General features: G+C 32.0%; 1 protein-coding gene and 1 pseudogene across 5 annotated transcripts in view; both read right to left on the reverse strand.

Annotated features, from left to right (window-relative positions):
- Positions 1 to 25,725, reverse strand: part of TBC1D32 (TBC1 domain family member 32) — a 166,590-nt gene that overhangs the window by 72,063 nt on the left and 68,802 nt on the right. For all 5 annotated transcript variants that reach the window (XM_015600132.2, XM_025042417.1, XM_006926130.3 and 2 more), the window contains 5 exons: positions 25,127 to 25,265; positions 21,837 to 21,924; positions 19,817 to 19,935; positions 11,120 to 11,236; positions 1,041 to 1,129 (listed from right to left, as the gene is read on the reverse strand). In XM_015600132.2, coding sequence (XP_015455618.1) covers positions 1,041 to 1,129; positions 11,120 to 11,236; positions 19,817 to 19,935; positions 21,837 to 21,924; positions 25,127 to 25,265 — 552 coding nt within the window. The remainder of the gene's footprint in view (positions 1 to 1,040; positions 1,130 to 11,119; positions 11,237 to 19,816; positions 19,936 to 21,836; positions 21,925 to 25,126; positions 25,266 to 25,725) is intronic.
- Positions 13,646 to 13,764, reverse strand: LOC112474378 (annotated as a pseudogene).

The raw sequence follows: 25,725 nt of genomic DNA on the forward strand, positions 1-25,725 counted from the left end.
TCTATAACTACAAAACTCAGAAAAATACTTGCTATGCAAAAGGAGGTTCTACTGAATGGATTTTTCCTTGTTATCTCTCATCACTGCTTACTATATGATGTATCTGATGCTATACATGGAAAGTTAAAATTTAATGTGAAATGTATTTAGAGATAAATGATACAATATCCAAAGAACTATAATAGCTGCAGCTTTTTTCTACCTTCTTTGAAGTATTAATGAATGGTTAAATAAAGCTCAGCTATCAATAATTTTCTAAAAGTTTGAGTATAAGATTTATAATATATACTATCGTCTAAGAATTCTAATTTTAGAAATGTAATTGCTTTATTTCTTAGGTAAAGCATTCTCACTGACCCTTCTCCCTCGTGTCCAAAAACGTTACTTTGCTAGTAGAAAGGAAAAAAATCACAAACCAAGGAAAATTTCTTTAATTCCACTTCTTATAAAGGTAGTAATTTATAGATAGGGAAGCAAGTTACATGTCTAAATATGACCAAAAAATTAAGAATTTTGTAAGTCTCTGTAGCTCAAACACCTCTACCCCCCCCCACTACCGCCAGCCCCTGGCCATTTGAACATGCTAAATAAAACACTAAGAAATATACTCAACCAGAAAGATATAAACCTTCGGAAACTAAAGTTAAAGACTATGATTAATACCAAAGAGCAAAATTTGGGCCTCAAGAAAAACCATCCATTTCTAGGCTTCTTTCAAGATTAGAGCAGGAGTCCAATTAAATACCAACCCAGGGAAGCCCCAGTTGACTCCTGAGTAAATTGAATAGTCTGCAAAATGCCTCTAGTAAATCAAACAAAAGTAGAACACACTGTAGTTAATACAGAACCGAAATGTAGACAAAGGCCATAATGTAATGGCTATAATTTACTTTGCTTGTAACATTACAGAAAGACAAATTACCTTTAAACATGCTTTAAAAATTAGCTTATTTTATTTTTTGAAAGTGTATATAACATACGCTTTTTTGTATGATTTTGTAATATCAAAAACATATCTCAAGAAATATTTAGCACCTTACCTTAGACCAAAGATGTGTGATTGTTCATAATTGAATAGAGAACGAATCTTAGCTTCAGAATTCAAAATTATAAGTCTATCAATAACATTCTGAAAAAGAAAAGATTTAGAGTGAGATCGTGCTTGGCCGAAACCATTTAAAGAAAACCAAATCAACAAATATTTGGATTGTGGTGCTCAAACTTGGCTTTATACTTCAATCACCTAGGGAGGTGTTTTTTTTAAAAAAAAGAATTATCAATGCCTGAGTCTTATCCCTAGAGATTGTGAATTAACTGGCCTATAAATGTGGCCTGGGCATTAAATTTTGTGAAAGTTCCCGAAATGAATTATCAAATGTTCAGCCAAAGTGGAGTATGACTAATTTATACCCTATTCTGATACCGTGTGAATAGCTTATGCAGCCAGTTAAGTAGTAATTAAACAGCTTAAAATGTAAACTACTTTGAAAAACAAATATGAAATATACAAGTATGAAGCATGAACAGATTTGAATAGTTTTATCTAGTAACTATTTGAGACTTTGTTAATAGATATTCTCTGTTCATGTAAATCAGTGGTTTCCAACCCCGGTTGAACACTGGAATCACCTAGAAAACTTATAGATGAGTGGAAAAATAGATTAGATAGATGATTAGATAGATTATTAGACAGACAGACAGACAGACAGATAAAGTGTATGTAGGTAGGTAGGTAAGTAGGTAGGTAGGTAAGTAAGTAGGTAGGTATGTCCTGCCTCTATCCTGGAACAATTTTGTCACTATCTGTGGTAGGGTATGATTCTGGCATTAAAGTCCTTTTAAAAGCTCCCCAAGATGTTGCAATGAGTAACCAGGTATACACATCACTTATATAAGTACAGAGAGAATCTGATGACCTAGGTACCACCAATTGTCCCAAGCAGTGACAATTTAGGCCTATCACGCAATTGTGAGCACTGTGTAAGCCTTTCTCTCTATAATGCCCTGCTTTTGTGTATATCTTTGGGTTCAGGCCTAAGAAATTTATTCACAACACTTGTCTCTCATATTGCTCATTTCCTGACCAAGAAACTTGCTACCCTCCAGTGAATTTAAATTCAAGATATTTCTGTGATCAACAGGGCAAAAGAAGAAAGGTTTCACTAGGGAGTAAAGTCACATAATATTTATTGAGATCTATGTGGATGATAAAACAAATATCACATCATCAAATAAGTAAGAAGCAGGAGAATGAGTTTGTAAGGAAGATGATATAATGGATATATCAAAATCACATTTGAAAAATACTAATCAAAATATAGTAAAAACTAGATTATGTGTAAACTTACTTAGTAAAAAATTATACTAACACTTAGGAATGTATTTACCATCCTACAGATATCTTGTAAAAATATGTAAATAATTTACAATCAGGAAATGTTAAATAAACCGGCTAACAATTGAGAATAAAAAGACTGCTATCTTAAAATAATCTGCCATTGCTGTCTGCTGCTTAGCTGGGCTCTCCTTGTTTCATTACAATAGAATATGAGCTAAGCAACTCATTCATATTCTCAGCCTTATATTCATTTCTCATTAACAGCCCCCTTGCTTTCTCCCTCTCTTTACTAATTTCTCCACTCTGACAGTCCTGATTCAGCTATGGTGACAGAGACACGGAGCTCTCTTTGACTGGCCCAGACACCTGGATACTATTAAATAAGCAGTCTTTGCAGTAGATATATGGAGAGACTTGTTTGCTATGTAGTTCTTCTTCAAATAGGTACATATTTTTACTATTTAATATTGTGATTTTTAAGAAACGATCTATTATCACTTTTTACCATAGTAAATCTTCACAGATTGATCTAGAAATACTTATGTATTACTAGCCTGCTCTTACCTGAGAAGAAAGAGATTGCCAATTAGTTCTCTGAAAGGATTACTCTAGATTTCTCTTCATTTAGAGGGCACTAGTATAAGTGACTGAAATTGGAACAGCTATCTGAATACTAAGCTCTTACTATTTGATAGCAAATAATACCTTGTGACTCAAAAGTTCTAGCTCTGAATCTAGTACTAGATATTGTAAGAATAAAAAAGAGAATGTAATACCACAAGCTAATGGAAGGGTAGATTGCAGCCATATATCAATGATAATGCATTTTCAGAGAACAAACATTACAGTAAATAATTTCTTCTTCAAGAGGATTACATTGATGGATCATCACTTAGGGAGGAAAACAAAACTCCTGGGAAACCTGTCTTATGGAGAACTTCAGTTTCTAAGCACTGAAACACATGTGAGTAAGGCAATCAGTTTCCTAAATCAACGGCTTCCCAGCAACAAGCCAGTGTAAGAAAGGTTTGGGACTCACAAATTGTAGTTTAAAACTCTGTCTTTTTAAAGGACATTATCCAGCTTGAGAATATGTTCAATAATCTAGTAGGTCAGGATGAGAGAGAGATTAGAAAAAACAAACAAGAATATCTATTCTATATAAATAGATACATGTTTGAGTGCCTACCCTGCACTCAACTGTCTCGATGCCTTGTTTATGCTGACCCTTTTTATTTAAGAAAGGGCCCAGTAAAGATCTATCACAATGTTAGTATTTCAGCACTTGCATTACTAGGAGTGGCTTGTGACTGATTAGCCCATGAATGTCTATAAACAAAACTCAGTCTGTTAAGAAGGGTCTGCTATAGCAGAATATCATAGACTGAATGTCTTATAAACAACAAGAATTTTAATTCTCACAGTTCTGGAGGTTGGGAAGTCCAAGATCTAGGTGCCAGAAGATTCTGTGTCTATTAAGGGCCTGCTTTCTGGTTCACAGACAGTCCTTTCATGTATATAGAAAGGGCAAGGGATTCCTCCGGGGTCTTTTTATAAGGCACTAATCACCTCCTTAAGGCCCCACCTCCAAATATCATCACACTAGGAATTAGATTTCAACGTAAGAATTTTAGAGGCATACAGACATTCCGTCTACAGCAAGGAGGTAGAAGAAAACGTGACTCTCCTGTCTGGTGGTACAGTGAATTAAATTGTGACACTGTCCCCACCCCAACCCCAAAAAAGACACCCCCCCTCCCAAAAGAGGGAGATATCTATATCCTAATTCACAGAACCTATGTTTGTTACACTATTTGGGAAAAGGGTCTTTGCAGAGGAAATTAAATTAAGGATCTCGAGGTAAGATGATCCTGGGTTATCCTAGTGGGCCCCAAATCAAATGACAAGTGTAGTGTCCTTATAAGAGAAAGACAAAAAGAGATGTAAGACAGAGGAGAAGACCTTGTGAAATGGATGCAGAAGGAGAGTTGTGCAGCAACGAGCCATGAAATTCCTGGAACCACTAAAAGCCGGAAGAGGCAAGGAAGGATTCTCCCTGGAGACTTCGGAGGGAATGGGGCCCTGCTGACACCTTGATTTCAGACTCCTGGCATCCATAACTGTGAGAGAATAAATTTCTGTTGTTTTAAGCTATGTAGTTTATAGTAATTTGTTATGGAAGCCCTAGAAAACTAATACAGGGGAGATGGTGAAGACATCAGTATGGAGTAACAGGTAGTCCAGTATCCTCTCCTAGAGAATGCCATCCGAGAAGAACATACTAATGATAATTACAGCAAAAAGTTATATAGCATCTATCTGCCAGGCAGTGGTTTAAACTTTTATATTTAACTCGGGTCATTTAATTGTCACATTTAATTGTCCTGAGATAGGAATGTTATTACCTTCTTTTAATAGAGAAGAAAACTAAGATCTAACTTGTCTAAAGTCACACAGCTTTTAAGAGGCAGAACCAGACTCTAACCCAGTCAGTCTGGCTTCAGAATACAAACACTTAACAAGTAAACTATGTATATGCCTTACAATAAAGCCAAGATAGTAATAATAGGAAAGGGTACAAGTTTGATAAAGGGGGGGACCATCAGAGACAGACAGACAGATGTGGACCTGACTGCATTTCAAAGTTCTATTTCCACTTGTCCTTGATTTTCCTACAATTTGGTTATGAAAGTCAATAGATTTCTTCTTCTTCCTAAACTAACTCAAATTGAATTCTCCAATAATGAAAAGGATCTTACCTAATACACCACTTATGTAACTCAAAGTTAAGTGACAGAAACTGAAAAGCAATTGAAAATTGTACCTGTTAGAGGGAAAGAATATTTGCATCATTCACCTTTAATATACTAAAGTACAACCAAAGAGTTGTTCACAGGGCCTAGAGTTCTGGTAGATACCTGATACAAAGCTATGAAAACTTAAGGCCAAATATCCCTAAAATATAAAGAATTTCCTCAAATTGGGGAGAAAAAAAGTAGCATGAATAGAAAAATAGCAAAAATGAACTGAAAGACCATAAAGAGAGGAAGAAATGCCAATGGCGAAATATGAAAAGATTTTTGGTTCATCATAAGGAAAATATAAATCAACACTTCTCTCCCGTCTGACAAATATGTAGACCTCTGACCACATATAATCTTCTTAATGAGTCTGCCAGAAAACAAGCACTATCATATTTTATTCAGGGGAATGCAGAAGGATTATTCCCTGTGGGTGAAAATTTAGCAATATATACCAAAATTACATTTTTGTATTTATTGAATTTATCTCGACCCAGTTATTCCACTTCTAGAAATCTAGCTCAGAGATACTGTGGTAGGCAGAATTCTAAGATGGCTGTAAGGTCTTAAAAACTAATGAAGGTACTGCTGTGAAAAGATTTTTACAGATGTAATTAGTCCCTAATTAGTTTTATTTAAAATAGGAGAGAAAAATATATAAGACGTAAAGAAAGCAAATGTCCACCATAGATGAATGGATGAATAAACTATACCTCATCCATATAATAGAGTACTATACGATTATTAAAAAGGATGAGGACAAGCTCTATGTGCTATGGAATCATCTCAAAGACAGAATTAAAAGAAAAGCAAAGGACAGAACAGTGTTTATAGTAAACTGCCTTTTGCTTAAAAAATCTGGGGACGTAGGATAAACATAAAACTAATAAAAATGGTCAGCTACAAAGTAGTGTGGTAGAACAGAACTTTCTGCAATAATGGGAATGTCCTCTCTGTGTGCTGTCCAGTGTGATAGCCATTACCACATGTGGCTTAGTGGGCGCTTGAAATCTTAAAATATGAATCGTACTTAAAATGAATTTCTAACCTTATTTATTTGTAATTAATCTAAGTTAATCTAAATATATACATGTGGCTAATAGCTATTATATTGAAAATCAAACTCTATGGGAAGAGAAGAAAAAGGGAATTAATATGTGAGGACATTATGTGAATATACCTTGTTATATATGGGAATTGCATATTTTTCTATAACTTAAAAGACAAAATTCAGACAATAAAGAAAAATGGAAAACAATCTCTCTAAATTTAAAACATTCTCAAACAAAACCAATCTATCAAGTTAGTGGGACAACCAGGACAAGTAGAGATTTACTTACTGCAAATGACTTTAAAACACAATATTTTGACTATAAGTTCCCAGTGGCATATATTCTAAGGACAAAATTAACTGAAAAGAAATGTCAGTATGCATTCACTAATCTTATTTTGGAACTATCATATGTAAATTGTACAATAAAATAAGTGATTTTGTTCATGTATTAGGAACCAAATTTTTCAGTGAAAGAGAAAAATATATAAGCATATAAGAAATATCAATATAGGCTCATGATTAATTTTTCTCTTAAAAATAAAAACTATATATGATCCAGCAATACCTCTACTGGGTATTTACCCCAAAGACTCGAAAACATATAGCTGAAAAGATATTTGCACACCAATGTTCATAGCAGCATTATTCACAGTGGCCAGGACATGGAAGCAACTGAAGTGCCCTACAACAGATGACTGGATAAAGACGCTGTGGTACATATATATATACAATGGAATAGTATTCAGCCATAAAAAGAGATGAAATTCTGTCATTTACAACAACACGGATGGACCTCGAGATAATCATGACAGAAAGAAATCTAACTATGGGCAGTGAACACACAATGCAATATACATATGCCTTACTGTTGAATTGTACACCTGACACTTGCTGGATTTCATTAATCGATGTTACCATAATAAAAATAAATAAAAAACAAAATAAAAAATAAATAAATAAAAACAATTTTTCCTTTTTGGCTGTCCACTGAACAGGTTATAATTTCTAAATAACACTTCTTACTAAAAGGACAAGGACTCACTGAAGATGGCTGATTCCAGGCTGAGCCAGAAAATGTGTACGCTAAGCCTGGAACATCTTATATAAGAAAGCAAAAAAGCAAAATATAAAAAATGAATAAATATATGTCAAAAGGACTCAGCAGTCAAAAAAGAAATAAATTGATCATTAAAAATAATAATCCCTACATTGGATTGAAACATAAACATTTTTAGTAAAAACTAAAAGTTGATAATGATAATAATAAAATCTCCCTTTGGGGGATACTACAGCACCAATTCATTATCCTGAAATTTTATTTAAAAAATAAAATAAGTGAAACATTTATTCTGTCATTGCTAAAAGAACTGTATTTCAGGGTTTCCTTTATTGAATAATTCCAGTTAGATACAAAAAGAATGACAGAACTAGAATCACCATTTCACATCTCCTAAGGAAACAATTAATCAATGTAACCCAGGACAAATAATACAGTTTCTCCAATAAATCAATGGCATGAAAACAGAAAGGGAGGGGGAACTGTTTTAGAATAAAAAGAGACTTAAAAGACATAATGACTGAATGTAATAGGTGAACCTTGTTCGGATCATGACTTGACCAACTGTAAAAAAGGATATCTTTGAGACATCAAAGGAAACTTCTATATAGATGACATATTAGATAATATTAAGGTTTTATAGCTAATATTTTAGATATGACAAAGCCAGAATGGTTTACAGGGTAGTAATCTAAATCAAAATAAAACCTCTAAAAGTCCCTTTCAGTTAGAGGTAAGTTATTTACAGATAAATTGACATTATGCTCAAAATATGCTTTACAATTCTCCGGTGGGGAAAAAGGCAAGAGTAAAGGAGAAGAAACTGGAAAATAATTGGAGAATAGATGGAAGAACATGACAGAATGTTGATAAAAGGTGCAGTTTAGTGAGTGGAATATGGGGAGTTCATTATACTGTTTTTTAATGTAAATTTGAAAATGTCCACAAAATAAAGCCCATACATGTGCCTCTGTATGTGTGCGTGCACGCGCGCGCGCGCGCGCACACACACACACACACACACACACACATGGCTCTTCAGTATCACTCTTTAGGGGTCCTGACATCATGGGACTTCCAGAGAAAATATAAAGTTATTGAATTAAATCCTTTTGAATAAAGCCTAAGAGGGACCCAACTTGTTAAGAGTCTAGCCAAGAAGAAATAATAAAACAGTGAGGTTATTGAGAACCTACCATGCTCATAGGAGAAAAAAAAAATCCAAAAAACAAAAATAAATAAATAAAACCCAAATTGCTAGACTTTCAGGGCAAAAGACAAATATGACATAGTTCTTCTCCTTATGTATCTTATGGTCTATTAGAAGAGACAATACATAAATAATAAAATAATGTGGCACATATTTTATTCATGGACAAGGTGCTACGAGCGTACATGAAGAGGAACTCAGAAAGGGCGGCTACAGAGGAAGGACAAAGAAGACTTCAGAGAAGGAGTAAAGCATGAACAAGTCCTAAAGAATGAGGAGACACTATCTAGCTAAAAAGCAAGATTATATACCTTTCAGATTCCAGAGAAAGAAAGAAACTTGTCCAAAAACGATGAACGTTAGAGAGTAGAAGGTAAGAGGAGAAAAAAAGAGGACTTTGAGAAATAAGGAGAAGCTGAAGGCCATGCAAAGGAACATAGAATATGTATGGAGGTAATGGGAAATCAGCAAAGATTTTAAACAACAGAATAGCTGCAGTTGATTTTCATTTTTAAAGGACCATTTTGAGAACAAATTAGTATGAGGATAGAGGTTGAGAATGGAAGAAAAAGAGCAATTAGAATCTCATCGAAGTAATCTATCAAGAAATGAAGGTCAGAGCTAAGGTGGTCTGAACAGGAATAGAAAAGTAAACAAGATCCAGTTATCAGGGAGGTAAAATATATATAAATTATAATTAACTACATCTATAGAAATAAGAGTCAACAATGAATTTCAGGTTTCTAGCTTATTCAACTGTGTGGACAATGGTGACATATACTGAGGCAGGAAATGGAATTGATTTAGGATACAGAAAACTTTCTATGCAGTTGTAGACATGGTAAGACTAAGATGCCTATGAGTTTTCCAGATATCCATTGTTTAGAAGAAATCTGGGTATAGATCTGGCAGTCAAATGAATGATACAGGTCAGAGATTTGTCAGTGTACAACTGAAACCATAGAATTCAATGTGATCAACCTGGAAGACATAAGACAGACAGAAGAAAAGTCCTCAAAGAAGACCAACGATGCAGGAGAGGCCAAGAAGCTGGTCAAGAAGAAGCAGTACCACAGTCATAGAAGAGAGTGACAACAGAATGATTGAATCAACTGGTCCAAATGCCACAAGGTGGTAAATTAGTTAAAGGAATGGGGAGGTTCCTTTGAGTAAAGGAATTGCATATTTACTGGTGACTTCTGACAGAACAATTTCAGTTAAATAATTGAGCAAGACACCAGATTACAGTTGCTCCTGGAGCCGATAGACAAGAAAGCAGAGACTTAAAATATAGACAATTTTTTTCAGGAAGTTTTTCAAGGGGAAAACTAAAAAGAAAACCATACATAGAGTGATAGCTAAAGGAAGACACGGGTCAAGGGAGCTATTGTTTATTTTAATAGATTTTAACATGTTTAAATGATGATGGGAAGCAGTGACTCTTCTATAAGGTTACAATAATGTTGTTAGGAGAGGTGGAATAACAAAGCTATTCACAGTTAAGTATTTTAAAACTAAAAGACAAAGCCTTCCCTAAGTGGAAAGATATCTTTCAATAAGCGCTACAGATAACCCTGAAAACTTAACAGAACAAATATCCAAACCATTGTTCTAGATAAAATAATGCAATTCATTTGTACTAATTCCCATAATCAGTTTCAGTAAAGGCAATAATACTAGGAATATTTTCAAAGACCATTCACTGGACTTCTACTATGTTCTAGATTCTAAGGTTGACTAAGATATCCTACTTGCTCTCGGACACTCACAGTGTAGCAGGAAAGACAGGCACATAAATGGCTAATTATAAAAGTACTTAAGAAGTGCTAACAGATAAGTAAGCACAATATAAAACTGGATCATTTCAAAGAAGAGAATATAAAAAGTTTAATGACAGAAGTATTTATCTTTATATTTTATTCATATAAATTATCGAAAATTTCCCAAAGTAGAGAAAGTTTTAAAAAATTAAAATGTTTAGTATTAATAAGAATTCAAAGTACTCAAAAAAGTAAAACTGTACAAAACGCCACCATATAGACGAATGACCAGAAAAACAAAAAGGATTAATAATAGAATTTCAGTATTAATCAAATAATTCTTTACAAATGCATATGTGTACATATTTATATTTATGTGTCTAATTCATAAATTTATCCAAAAATGAGGAAGTAAATATCTCTGGATGATGAGAACAAGATATCCATCTGAAAGTATTAACATAAAATAAGTCTCAGATTAAATAAATATGTATATACTGCCCTCATGGGCCAGTAACATATATTTCATTAAAATATAAGGAGAAAATGTATTAGACTTTTTAAATACAGTTTATTTCTAATTATTCTAGCCAATAAAGGAATAGCACCAGTATGACTAATAATATAATTTCATACACATACTTCTATTTATACCACATCTCTTTCCTTGTTGAGGAGTGTTAACACTCTATTCATTCCGATAGGTATTGCAACTGTTAGGTGTCCTGGATCAAAGATTCCATTCACAGATAATTCAGAAGCTGATATTCCATGGGTAAATGTATCAGCCTTTGAATATCATTAAATAGTGTTCTTTTTTTTCTGTCAAATTGCATTTTTACTACAAATCTCAAAAAGTATCGTTTATAAAAGGGAAAGATTAAAATAAAATGACTTACAATAACACCCGTTGGGACTTCACGAAGAGAGTATTCTGTTTTATTAGGAAGATCTTGATTGCCTATCAGCTCATAAAAAGCAGGATAAGATAGCAAGTTCACCAGTGCTAGAAAAGACTAGGATGGAAGGAGAAAGAAAACAGTCATTTAAATGGTTCATTTTTTTCTAACCACATCCATGGAAGAATCGTTAAATGAAGTTTTATAGCAGTAGACTACAAGGGTTAGTTTTTCAAATAAGCCTAATTAATCTACATAAAGGTGAAATACGTACATAAATATAAAATAGTTACCATTAACAAGAATCTATGTGTTGACAATACATAATAACAGTCGTAACAAAACATACTTGAGAGTTGGAAAATGTATTAAGATATCATGTATCTCTTGAAAAGTTTGATTCTGAGAAAAAAAATTAAAGGATCTATGTTTTCTTTGCATCTGTTATTCTGATGTGTAAGACAATATAAGAGAATAACACTTAGGGGCTCTGGAGCAAGATAATAAATTCTATATATTCTTTACTTAGGTCACAAGGCCATCTTTATCCTTTAACTACATTCTCTGTAAATACAACTATCCTAATCATAGTAAATTTAAGAAAGCCATGGCTTTTCCTATCAAAACCAGCTCATTTTCCAGTGCAATCTTATCAAGTTAATCCCTGTGAAATCTTTAAGTTCCCAATCTCATTTCCTTTTATTAAAGGCAATCTGAATATTTTTCTCAGGCACATTTCATTATTTGGATTCTCTGTGCAAAAGAATGCGTGGTTGCCTATTAGTAAACATCAAATCTAAACTCCTCGGCATGACTTTCAAGGCGCTTTACTAATTGACACCCACCTTCTCTTAACAGTTATCAAAAGCTTCATTTCCCATTACCCCTCAGCATGAAGTCACCACTTCAGTCAATCAAATCTGCCTGTGGGCTCCTTCAACTGACTGCCACATAAACTTTTCTTATCTACTAACATGTTTTTCCTGCCCTCTCACATACTCATTATCCCATTTCATAAGCTTTCAAAAGTTTGCCCCCTCTTTCTCTAGAAGGCTTTCCAAATAACTTTATCTGCCTCTAGAATCCTTACATTCCAATACCTGTATGTTTACTTTGTCCTATATTAACTACTTATTTGTAACTATAATGCTTGCTGCTTGTCATTTTTAAATTTTCCCTAGACTCAGAAAATTTAAGAATCAAATTAAGAATTTTCACTAAAATCAGAATATTGAGAAAATTAAAAAGAACAGTTAATTCAATCTCTCATTTAATAGATGAGAGAACTTGAGGACCAGCCAAGTGAAGAGACTTTAGCAAAGTCACACACTATCAGAAAGTTGGTCATAAACTAATTTATTATATTTTCTTATTTTCAGGCTAAGGTTACTCATTACAAATCACTATATAATCTTCAGATGCTATTTAACAGTGTCACCTTGTTTCACAGCCTTTGTTTGAGGACCTGTAAGGTAGAGGCCATTTTATAACCCTCTTATTATACCAAATGTAATGCTATTTAACTGTGGCTAAGTAAATACATTTAACACACAGTAGCTTTTAACAAATGCTGCAGTAGGATGAAAAATGAACTCACATCAAGTTTTTTAAAAGTTTCCTTTTTTCCCCATAAATTTTCCATAAAATGAAGATTTCCTTTCTAAAAAGGGAATCAACATATTTATAATTTAAAGTTAATATCTATTCAGATAGCAATAACATTATCATAGAGTAGAATAAATTTAATAGCCTAGTAGCCATTTACTGAATGCCTATTTAAAGGAAACACTATGCTAAAAGCATGCACTATAAAGGAGGAAGAAAAAAATTTATGTCAAGGAAAGAATGTATGAGGAATATCTATTAATTATATATAAAATGAAATGCAGCAAAACTAGAGAATTCACAGCCATGTAGGGAACCACTGTAAAAATTCACTAATCACCAGGGTGTTGACTAGAAAGATAAAACAGATGCCATAAGTTTTATTTTTAATTTATCAAAATATAAGCTAAAATGCATAATTTGAATATGCAAATATTTCATAAACGTTCTTAATATTAATCCAGCAATATTCAGATACTATCCTAAATAAGTCTTTTATGTTTAAAACACCCTTTCCATCTATTATAACAATGACAGATTATTTTTAAAAACTTAATAAGTGTCCTTTTTGACATTTGACATTATCCATAGAAGTATGGTCTTTACAAATCATGTATATCAATATTATGTTGAGAATTTTTGTGCTATTTACACATGAAGAATTCCATTGTTGTTTATGAAACCTCCCTACTTCCACCTGAGAAATAAAACAATGTGGACCACATAACAGAATCATAACTTTTGATATGCTACTCTAATATTACATTGAACTCTAGGTGAAAACTATTTAGTAATTGTATTTGAACTAAAACAATCTAAACAGAATTTTAAAGAAACTTAAGATTTCAGCATTTTGTTTCTAGGAGAAACAAATCAATTTTTCACACGCTGAGCATTTTTTTGCCTTTTTTTTTTTTTTTACGCCTACAACACCTGGTATTCCTAGGTGGTCGCCTGTCCAAGTACTAACCAGGCCCAACCCTGATTAGCTTCCGAGATCAGACAAGATTGGACACGTTCCGGGTGGCATGGCCATAGACCATACTGAGGATTTTTAAAAGATATTAGCATACTGCAAAATTGTGATGTTAAGCACTTCTAGAGCTCAAGAAAATATTTATAATGTAATCACTGGTTCCCACAAGAATAACATAAGATGTTACTATCAGATATTAATTATCCTAAAATTTATATTAGCATAAAATATATTTCTATTTCATCAATGGTTTGAAGAAAATAATGGGGTTCTATTATTTGAAAAGTAAAGGAAGGTCAAATGTTTGATATATTTTAAAACTACAGCACAAAATTAAGCCTAAAACCAAGAATTTTTCTTATGAATTAAAAACTCTTCAGGTTGATAATGATTATCTATTCACTTAATTATCCATTCAAAATATTTTAATGCTGGCTGCTTATCAGCAAGTTTACTAGATGCTAAGAATAAAAATATGAATGAAAAATGATCCCTGCCCCCAAGGACTCACAGTGTAAGACAGGACAAATACACTATTAGATGATTTAAAACAATGCTCAAAATGACCTGCTGGTATTGTATTCCAGAGAGGAGTGGGAAGATATTGGGAGGATGACATTCCACAGCAAAGCAAGAAGTGAGAGACATGGCTGCAAAGGCAGCAAGCAGGAAGGCAGGAGGGTATGTGCTGTGTTAATGAGCTCTATCTTTATCCTCTAACAAAAGGAAATAAATTGTTTTCAGAAAAGTAATGAAAATTATATTTTATATTTTAGATAGAATGCTATGAATGAAAATGTTTTTGAGTGGACAAAATTAGGAAAAAAAACAAATTAGGATTTGGAAGTAATAGAATGACTAAGTACTAAGTACTAAGTACTAAGCAAGATGTATCAGTTATACCTACTATACCAGAGATGTATTTTTAAAGTGTTAAATAATCTGAGAGTGATTCAAAGAAAGTTTTTTGATTTAGATGAAAAATCAAACCATTATCAAATATAGTTTTACACATCTTTCCAATCTATAGGCCTTCTATTTTTGTTCTTGCCTTATTGCATTAAGACCTAAAACAATATTGAGTAAAAGTGGCTAAGAGTGAACAAATTTTAGGTTCAATATTTCACTATTGCTGAAGAGGTATGTTTTTCAAAGATAATATTTATCAGTTTGAGGATTAAATCTGCTGAGTTTTTATAAATGAGTATTAAATTTTCTCAAATGCCGTTTCCACATCTATTGAAATCAGTGTATGACTTTTCTCTTTATTATGTTAATATGGTGAATTATAGTTTCATTTTACAATGTTAATCCAACTTTATATGGCTGGGATAAACCCCACTTGATCATAATGATCCTTTTTTATTGGTTGATATAATTTGAAAATATTTTGTTAAATATTTTTAAGTTGATATTCAATAAAAATATTGGTCTGTAATTTTCTTTTTTGGTAAAATTTATGTCTTTTTGCCACATCAGGGTTATGCCGAACTCAAAACATAAGTTTGAAACTGATTCCTATACCCTTGTTTTCTGAAAGAACTTGTGTATGATTGGTGCTCTTTCTCTTATCTTTAAAAGTTTTATAGAATTCACCAGTGAAACTATCTGATTTTCTTTGTGGGAAGGTTTTTGATAATTTACTTTCTTTAACTGATATATACCTTTTTAGATTTTCTATTTTTTACTGGGTCAGTTTGGGTAAGCATATTTTTTAAGAAGTTTGCCAATTTTATCTTAGTTGTTGAATTCATGGCATAAAGTTGATCATAAAATTCCTTTATTGTTCTTTAATATTTGTGAGATCTTAAGTGACAGCCTCCTCTTTCATTCTTTATATTAGTAATTTTAGGTCTCTCATTTTCTTGATCAGTCTGGCTAGGGTTTTATAATCTTTAATAATCACTTCAAAAAACCATCTTTTGGTTTTGTTACTTTTCTCTAATTTATCGTTTTTCTGTTCTATTGATTTCTACTCGAATATTTATTATGTCTTTTCTTCCATGCACTTTGGGTATAATTTGCTCTTCTTTTTCTAGTTATTTAGACAGTAACTTGAATCATTAATTTTAGATATTTCTTACTTTGTAATATTAAAGCTAAAAATATCCCTCTTAGCTTTATTTCAGCTATATTCACATTTTTTTTATATACTGTATTTTTATTTTTATACAGTTGAAATATCTCTAAAATCCCTTGTGACTTCCTCTTTGAGCTACATGGTATTTGGTAACATGTTATTTCCAAATAATTGTTTTTTTTTTTTTATTTTTTAGCTCTTGATATTTAATTAAGTCCATTGTGGTTAAAGAAAATACTTTGTATTATTTCATTCATCTTAAATTTATTTAGACTTGCATTCTAGCCTAGCAACAGCCTCTCTTGGTGAGTATGCCATGTGCTCCTGAAAAGAATGTATTCTGCAGTCATTCAATATAGTATTGTATAAAGAACTATTAGATCAAGTGATCAGTAGTAGTAGTTAAACGGTATACCTCAGAACAGATTTAAAGATATGAAATCAACTGTTAAAACAGGAATGTTAAAATCTTCGACTGTGAATGTAGATTTACCTATTTCTTCCTTAAATTCTATTTTAATACTTCATATATTTTGAATCTGATTTCTAAGAATATAACTGACTTATGTTATTTTGTATCTTCTTGATACATTGCTCATATTATCATATAGACATGTTTTCCTTAATCTCTGATTTTTTTTTTTTATATCCGATATTAAATATGGCCATTCTAGTCTTCTTTTTTTCTCTGGTATGTCTTTTCATTGATATCTTCTTGATACATTGCTCATATTATCATACAGATATGTTTTCCTTAATCTCTGATTTTTTTTTTATATCCGATATTAAATATGGCCGTTCTAGTCTTCTTTTTTCCTCTGGTATGTCTTTTCATTGATTAACTTAACCTTTTTTTTTTTTTTTAATTTAAAGTGAGTTTTTTAAAGTTAGTATATAGTTCCTTTCTTATTCAACCTGAAAATCTCTGCATTTTAATTAGGATATTTAGTTCACTTATATTTAAAGTGACTGTTGATTAGGGCTACTATTTTTCTATTTGTTCTGTTTTTCCTGTGTTTTCTCTTCCTTTGCTCTTTCCTCTCTAGCTTTTTACATTTTTCTTTTTTTGGGGGTGGGGGGGATTTTGTTTTTTAGAGATGCCTCTTTGCATTTTTTCTTAGTGGTTTTTCTAGGTTAGTGTCCTCCAATAAAACAATTTCTGATGATGGAAATGTTATGTAATCTGAACTGTACAATATGATAATCACTAGCTACCTGTGGTATTGAGCACTTAAGAGATGATAGATTCTGTTGTATTCCCCAAAGAGTGCTGTTTCTAATTTAGTAGATGATGTGGCTAAACCCAAACTCTAATGTAATGGGGAGGTTGAATTTTTAACTTAAGTTTAAATTTAAATTTACATAGCCACATGGGACTATCATATTGCAAAGTTCAGCTATAGAGAGTAAGACAAGGGAGGAGGGGGCTGGAAGTAAGTTTTTTAATGTAGCTCATTATATATTGAGGTCACATTGTTTTCCAAATTAAAATGACAAAATAAAATTAAATCCCAAAAGACAACAGAATTCCTAGGGGATATTTAGAACTATAAACTGTGCATTAAGAATTTTTACTCTTATGAGTTATTATTTCTAGATCTTTCAGTGCATAGTTTAGGGGAATACACAATTTTTTTTAAAGAGAAAAGTTAATCGAAGTTTATACTAAATTTCTAATAAAAATCAAAGAAGTTTAATAAACCCCTGTAACCTTAAATTTAAATCAAAACTATTTGCTAGAGATTAAGAATGTTGTGCTACTTTACATAAAATGTGAAAAAAAATTGTAACCAGATTTGTTTACCATTCTCTTGTTCTGTAAAGTATAGCTGTCATAGGTATTACTTCAAAGTATTAAAAAAAAAAACCCACCATATGTCACTATTCTTTTAGAGACACATGTGTTTACAAGAAGAAAAAAATAATAGGTTTTTATACTCATTCATCTTCTTGCAATTTCTTCTTTTAATCCTAAAAACCAAAATATCTGCAATCATTTTCCTTCGACCTGAGGAAATTCTTTTAGTATTATTTAAAATGCAGGTCTGCTGTAAATTATTTATTTAGATTTAATTTGTAAATTTCACTTTTTTATTCTTAAAGAGTATTTCTGGTGAATAGAAATTTAGATTGACTTTAGTTTTTCTCCTTTCAGTACATTCTTTGTCTTATGGCCTCCACTGTTTCTAAAGAAGTATCAGCAAACTTTTTTGCTGTTCCCCTGTAATTTATGTAATGTGTAATTTTCTATGGCATCATTCAATATTTCTTCTTTATTTTTAGTTTTCATGTGTTCATATATCTATAGTCAACCTTGCTGTGGTTTCTTTGCAATTTCATTATTTGCATATATTCTTCCTTGAGATTCACTGTTTCTTAATCTATAAGTTTATATATTTTCATACATTTAGAAATTTTCAGCTATTACTTATTCTAATATTTTTCTGCCCCATTCCTTTTGTATTCCATCACACATGTTAAATCTGTGGATAAGATCTCACAAATCACACAAGTTTTTCCTAATTTTTTTCTCTCTGTTCTTCAGATTGTATAATTTCTATTGATTAAGTAAACTTGTCATCTCTAAATCTTCCATCAAAATCATATAGAAAATTATTTCAGAAAATAAAATTTTTAGCTCTAGAATCTCCATATGGCTCTTATTTATAGTTCCTACTTCTCTACTATGATTTCTAATTTGTTCATTTATCACCAGCATATTTTCTTTTACATTATATTTATTAATAACTGCTTAAAAATCTTTAACAAATAATTTCAATCTCATCATTTCACAGTTAATCTCTATTATTTGCCTTTTTCTGGACTTTGAATCACATTTTTCTGTTTCTTCACATCTAATAATTTTTTGATTTTATTCCATACATTGTGAAGAATATGATGCAGAAACACTGGATTTTGTTATTCTCCAAAGAGTACTGATTCTAATTTAGTAGTTGATGGGGTTAAACAACTTAAACTCTCTCTTAATTCTGACCACTGTGGTAGAGCATGTGATATCTGTGAAGTTCAAGTGCACAGTTCAGGGGACAGTGACATATTTAGACAGACTGTATACACAGGTTGGAGCACTTTCTGTGTTCCTCTTTAATTTCAAGGAATCTCCTTCCACTTCCCAGTTTCTCTAAGACCCTAAACCTTGTCTTCTGGTTTTACAATCTCGTTAGAGTATAAATTTCTATCTGGGAAGCACCAAGTTGTACTTCTCCTCATGTGAAAATTTGTTAAATCCAGAATCTTGAGCAGTATGGTTCTCTTCATCTATATTAATTCCTCTCCATTTCTTACTTATTTTTTAAACGGTTGAATTTTAAGTTATTTTCCTGAGTTTGCATTTTCTACTGGAAGGAATCAGTCTACTAATACAGAAAGCAGAATGTTTTGTTTTTTTTCTTAATTTTGATAATTTTATGACACCCTCTGAATAAAAATTTCCCAGGCTATCATAAAGTCAAAGTCAGAAATCATCATTTCATTTTAGTGAAATTTGGAGAACATATCAAATATATAAAAGTCATTAAATTAGAATATTGTGTGGGTGCTTAAGAGGTTCTTGTGTGGAGTTTATTTTGGCCATATTACTCTTAATGATAGCATCTTCTCTGTCTATCCTTTCTTCAAATAATCCTAACAATTTTCTATTAGATTTGAGTTCAAGGGGAAAATGCTTCCTTACTATTTTGTTTTGATCAGCTGGCTTTTGTTTCAGAGTTCTTTGTGTTTGTTCATTTTGTAACAAAATCATAGTAAAAACATAAATATAAATTTTTTATATCATTGTATAAAAAAAAAAATCTTTCCAAAACATAATTCCCAAAGAATATTGGTGTTTCTATCATTCACTAAATTTATTGTGAATTTTTTTTTTTTTAAATTAGAAATGAAAAAAAGGAGAGAAAAGAAAAAATTAGGAAAGGCTGCTGGTTGTAACTGAATATCGATAAAGTCTGGATAAAGTAATTTCTGAGAGATATACTTAAAATCTCTATATTATTATATAAGTCAAATCATGTCTTACCTTTTGACAGCTTCGGTCAATAGGATCCACCGGAGTAGATCTTGGATGGGTTACTCTAACATCATCTCTTCCACATTCCAGATTGGCCCATAATTCAGTTATAAGCGCATTAATGAACCCTAAAAAAGGATTGTTTTACATCATATTCATAGTATACTATTTCTTTGGATTATGAAGGAAAGATACAATTATTCCTCAAACAAGACTGGTCCACACCGACAAAAGACATGAAATAACCTCTAACCTTGATAGAAATTATATCTGTGATTGTTAATATACCTTTATGATACTTCATTACTATAAAACTAGAATGATGAAATTTTGAAAGACTATTTCCCTGTAGGGCTGAATGTTGAGTCCTAGCTTTTAATCTCTGGCCAATAACTTCTCTGAGAATGTTTTCTAAAAAAATAATATTTATGCTTTACTCTGCAAATGAGCCAACAGTGAAAGGCAGCCTGAAAGGTTGGGGGAGGGGCACAGGTATTAGGAGGCAGGGTAGGTGTCCAAAGAGTACAAGTGTTTCCTTATTATAATTATTTTTTTGTAATTCCATATGCTTAGAACATTTCTCCATTTCACATAACTTTTGGCTCAGTGCAGTCTTTAAATTCTCATGAGTCAGATACTATAATTCTAAATGAAAGTGATTATTAAACCTAATGATTAAAACCTTTATGAAGAATCAAATCATAAGAAAAAGTATAAAACAGAACACTTAATCATAAAATCAGTAGGTCTGCAATAGCATTAGAGCAGAAAGAGCACCTTGATATAACAGAAAAAATATAGGCTCCGAAATTGAGACTATGAGTATTCAAAACGCAAATCTGCCAGCTTATTAGGTGCATGTCCTTAGACAAATCCCTTGACTTCTTAAGAGCATCAGTCCCCCAGTGTGAAAACTGAAAATAACAGTGCTACATTCAAGGTCTGCTATGAAGTATAAATGGGATCATATGTGTAGAGTTCCTAATATAGTACCTAAGACATTATAGGAACTCAAGCAGTGTTAGTCTTCCTTCCTTTGTCCTGTGAAAAACTGCATTTAACCTTCTCATGAAGTTTGATACTGTGAGGCTCAAAAGTTTAATGACTTGACCAACAGGGAAATCTGAGTTGAGATTAAATCTAGTCCCCAAATGTTTTCATTACTATGACCTGAGTAATATAATAAATTAGATTTTATTATAAGTAGAAGAAAAAATAAGTGGTTTAGCTTAGACAACTTCTGCCAAGAAACATGTTTCATAATACTAGTAGTATTTATTAGTTCAGACAAAAAAAAAAAATACTTAAAATTTGCTACAGAAAAATATTTTTATTTAAGGAGAGAATCAATAGTGACCTCTGATGTTATGATTCATCAATTCTAAGCCTTAAAAATATAATCATAACATCTCTATTAGAGATTACATCTTATGTCTGGTTCAGGGGTCAGATAACCTTAAGATATGATACATTAAGTTCCCAATATTTGATCTTCTTAGAAATCCAATCCATGGTGGATAATATATGCCAACTGAAAACTGCAAAGACAGTGGTGAAAGTTAAATGGAGAGAGGGAAGCTTTCAAGAAGGGAAGAGGAAAAAAAGAAGTAAGGAAATGATATGTATGTGTGCTAACTAAATTTTATGCATATATAAGCCATTGAAACTAACATTAAGAAATCCTATCAGATGCAATTGTACTGACAGAAGATGATATCCTTTTGATTTATAAGATGAAGGTGACTTCTTAAAGCATCAAGTATTTCTCAGTTTAGTTCATTACGTGTCACTGTTCTGAGAAAGGAGAACAGGGTTTTATGTGTTTCAAAGGAAAAGGAAATTCCCAGTGGGATTTCGTGGAAAAGAAAAGATAAAACAGAAATCTAATAACTTTCTTTTACTTAAGGCCTAACTTGGGAAAAATAACTTTGGAGCAATATTCTGATACTTGACCATGCCAGTTAAATTTTCCATTGGTTTGCCCATTTTATTTAAATAATTATAATTCTAGTTAAAAGAAAAAACTTACCTGAACTTTGCAGTGCTATTGCACCTGCTGCTGTTGATGCCACTTGTGTAACCAAAACTCCATAGCCAAATTTTTTATGCCTGCTGATCTAAACATAAATAAGGAATAATAGTGAGAAGCCGAATATATAGCACGTTAATGTTTTATTTATGTTACATGTAGAGTTATTGATTTTTTAAAAAATTAGAACACTAGACATTCTTTCAAGATAACAAGACTAGCAAAAACAAACTCAGAAATTATAACAATGAGTGAATACTAATTTAATATTTTTGACGATCTTATTTCAGATCTATTTTCTGGTCCTCCCCCTGAAATTAAGTAGCTTTTGGACCTTGAATAAGTTACTTCTCTCTCTAAGTCTAAGTCTCTTCATACATAAAATAAGAGACTTTGACCAGAGGTAAAATAACATTCCTACCACCTCTAAATTCTATGATCTTATTATTTTATACTTTAGGTTGGTTCTTCATTAATAACTCTGTATTGACTGCCAATTTTTTAACTGGGCTTTTAAATAATCAAACAACTTTAAAAAGGACTATGGTATCTCCTTAAAAATGACAATTATTTTTAGAGGTAATGTGATTTTTCCCCCCTAAGGAAGGGAATTTATACACACACACACACACGCACACACACACACACACACACACAGACAAAGAATGCTCATCATTAATATACAGGTTTCTAAACAGGGCTGCAGAAACCTTAAATAATTTCTTATTTCACAAAGAGTATTATACATGTACTTATGGTACCGTACAGAAGTGAGAATCTCCCTTAGCAGAAATCAGAATAAGGAAGTAAGACATTATAAAATGGTCTTCCTTCTCAGACTTTGGCTAAGATCAGATCGGCTTATAAGACATTTGACTTCTAAACAGGTAACCTTTAGAATTTATATTTTTTCAACATTTCATAAAAAGGATCTGTTTTAATCAAATTAAAAAATTTATAAACTGTACATTGAGTTTAAGGGCAAAAAACGTAGAGATAAACTAAAGGACCATGGGAACAAATTAAGTTAATTTCTTCAATTTTCTGCTGTTCATGTCTTTATAATTTGCCTTCCTTTCTCCGTTTTTATTACTCATATTTTCCATTTTCCTTAATTTGCCATCCAGTAGTCCTACAGTTAGATGGCACAGAAGTACAGCAAGATAAACGTCTATCATTTTCCCACCTGCCTTCATAACCTTCTCAATCACCCCCGTTGACCCTGCTGATTCAGATGTTAGTAGCCATAAGGGTTTCCCAGATTCACACAGTGTTCTCAAAATGAAGAGGCAGAGAAACCAGAGAAGTTAGAGATGCTTTACTAAACAAGACTTAGATTTAGTGGAAACTGTTAAACACACATCTGAGTTCTAGTCTTACTTCTGTCAGTAACTGGATATGTGAACATAAGCAGATCATTTAACCAGACAGGGTCTCCACTTTCTCTTCTGCAAAATTAAAAAAAATAGCCTAGTTGCTTTCTTACAAGGTAACTGAATCTAAAATTTCAAAAAATATTTTGAATAGTATAAAGCAACGTTAAAGTATTGTACTAACTTATAAAGTTATAGGTTACTGAGATCCAGTAACAATATCTTCTATGATAACTACCAGTGTGATAAAAAGGAAGACAAAATTGTTTGCAAATTTATGAATGTAAAAAATGACATCTAGTCATCAGTGTATTATCACAAGAGTAAAAGTTGTGTCTGCATGGTCTCAAACATCTGAATGAAAAAGAAAAATGTCTCTGAATTGCTTGAATATTTTAAAAAATGTAAAAACAAAAATGAAAACCCAAATGGTTAACTAGTACACAAGAAGATTCTAACTCGTCATCAGAGAAATTCAAATTAAAACACAATTTCATTTATGTAAACTTAAAAAGACTGAAAAACTTCTATATTTGATATAGTCTGAATGTGTGGCCCTCCAAAATTCATATGCAAAACCCAAGGTGATGGTAGTAAGTGGGGGCTTTAGGAGGTAGGTGATTAGGTCATAAAGTGGAGAATTCTCATTAATAGGATTAGTACTCTTATAAAATAAGATCCCAGAGAGTTTCCTAGCGTCTTCTGCCATGTGAGGATACAATGGGAAGTCTGACCCAAAAGAGGGCCTTCACCCAACCATGCTGGCATCCAGATCTTGGACCTCCTGGTTTCGGAACTGTGAGTAATAAATTTCTGTTATTTATAAGGCACCCAGTTTATGGTATTTTGTTATAACTGACCAAATGAACTAAGACAGTATTCTACGAGAAGTATACATATCTATGGATGTTATACATGACACGTTGGTATGAAAGCCTAGAGCAGGGGGTTGCAAGCAAAGTGAAATGGAACTGCAAATCAGGAGTGACAGGAAAATTAAATTAATTAAGAGAGAAACCTTGCATGGACAGATCAGGACAGTATGCCATGAACAGAAACATGTAAATAACCAAATTCTCTATACTTGAGGTCCATTTAAATAAAAATAAAAAATAAAAACACATATCAGCACATACAAACCTAATACCATAAACCCATGAACTAATGTTCATGTTTTATTTATATAGAGATGGTCAGGGCCCTCCCTCAGGAACTACTTAGTCTTCATAGGTAAAAGCAACTCTAAAAAGTTTTTTGTTTTTTATATGCTTAAACAAAAGCAGGAAATTAGAACTGAAGACTAAGGAAGAACAAATAAAGTGATATTTACAATCCACCTAATAACATCAAGAAACAACAGTTGCCAGAGACAAAGAAAACACTTTTAAAAGCATACTTATGATCTTAAAAAGCCCAGAAGTCTAAGGATATTTACTTTGACAGCAAAAAGCTGAATATACTTCAGTGACCTCTATCTGAGAAAAGGCTGTATTATATTGTAAATTTTATTAACAGTAGCAATAATAAAATAATCCCTCTACAAATATTGTTGTTTCTTTTAAAGTGTGAGGCCTGTACTCTCACTGACACATATATTTAAACCCAATAGATTATTTTCCTGGAGTTACACCCAGTTTTAACATATCCAGATATTTGATAGCACATTTATAAAACATTTAGGTGATTAACTGAATTTTCAACTCCATTTTGTTTGCTATCCTGTAAATACAGCCATTGATACAAACACTAACTCACTAATGTATTCCTGAAAAAAATATCAAGTTAAATATTACAATCCTGTATGGCTTTTTAACTGAAGTTTAATAACCTCTTCACACACAAAAAACAGAATGATGTTCCTAATGGCTTTTAAAGAAACAAAAACTCCTTCTGCCTGTGGCAGATGGTAATTCATACCTGTAATTTTTTTGCATATCGGTTGAACATAAATGTCACACATTCATAGATAGCACCTGTTCTCTGAAGAAGCAGTAGTCCTTTGGGGGTAGCAGCAAAATTTAGTAAATCATCTAACAAATTCTCTTCCCAAGCCATACTGAAACAGATAAAAGAAAAGTATGAGTTTCTTTATTATATTCAAACTGAAAAAAAAATAGCTTAATTCTGCTGATAATTAAATTTATAGAGTACACATTGGTTGAAAGTACTCAATAAATGTTTAAAATATGATAAAAAGCATAGCTTCCTTGATAGTAAATTGTTTTTTCTTATACTTTCTATCCCAATAATTTTCCTCCATTGAATGAATCAAATATTAACTGCATATGTCAGCATTTTTATTACATCTAGGTTCTTTTATCCATGCCTTAAATTCATTCTGTCTTCCTATTATAATTCTGCTGTGCCTGGATTCCTCAAGCCCAAATTCTCCATTATTTTGAAATATACATCCCTTTCATTACAGAATATCTGTCTTCCAACTTTCTAAAGCATATCAGGCATATTATCTTTATTTTCATAGGTTTTAATTATACTTTTGGAAATGATTTTTTTTT

The sequence above is a fragment of the Pteropus alecto genome, unplaced genomic scaffold (assembly GCF_000325575.1).
Source record: "Pteropus alecto unplaced genomic scaffold, ASM32557v1 scaffold79, whole genome shotgun sequence".
Lineage (NCBI taxonomy): Eukaryota > Metazoa > Chordata > Mammalia > Chiroptera > Pteropodidae > Pteropus > Pteropus alecto.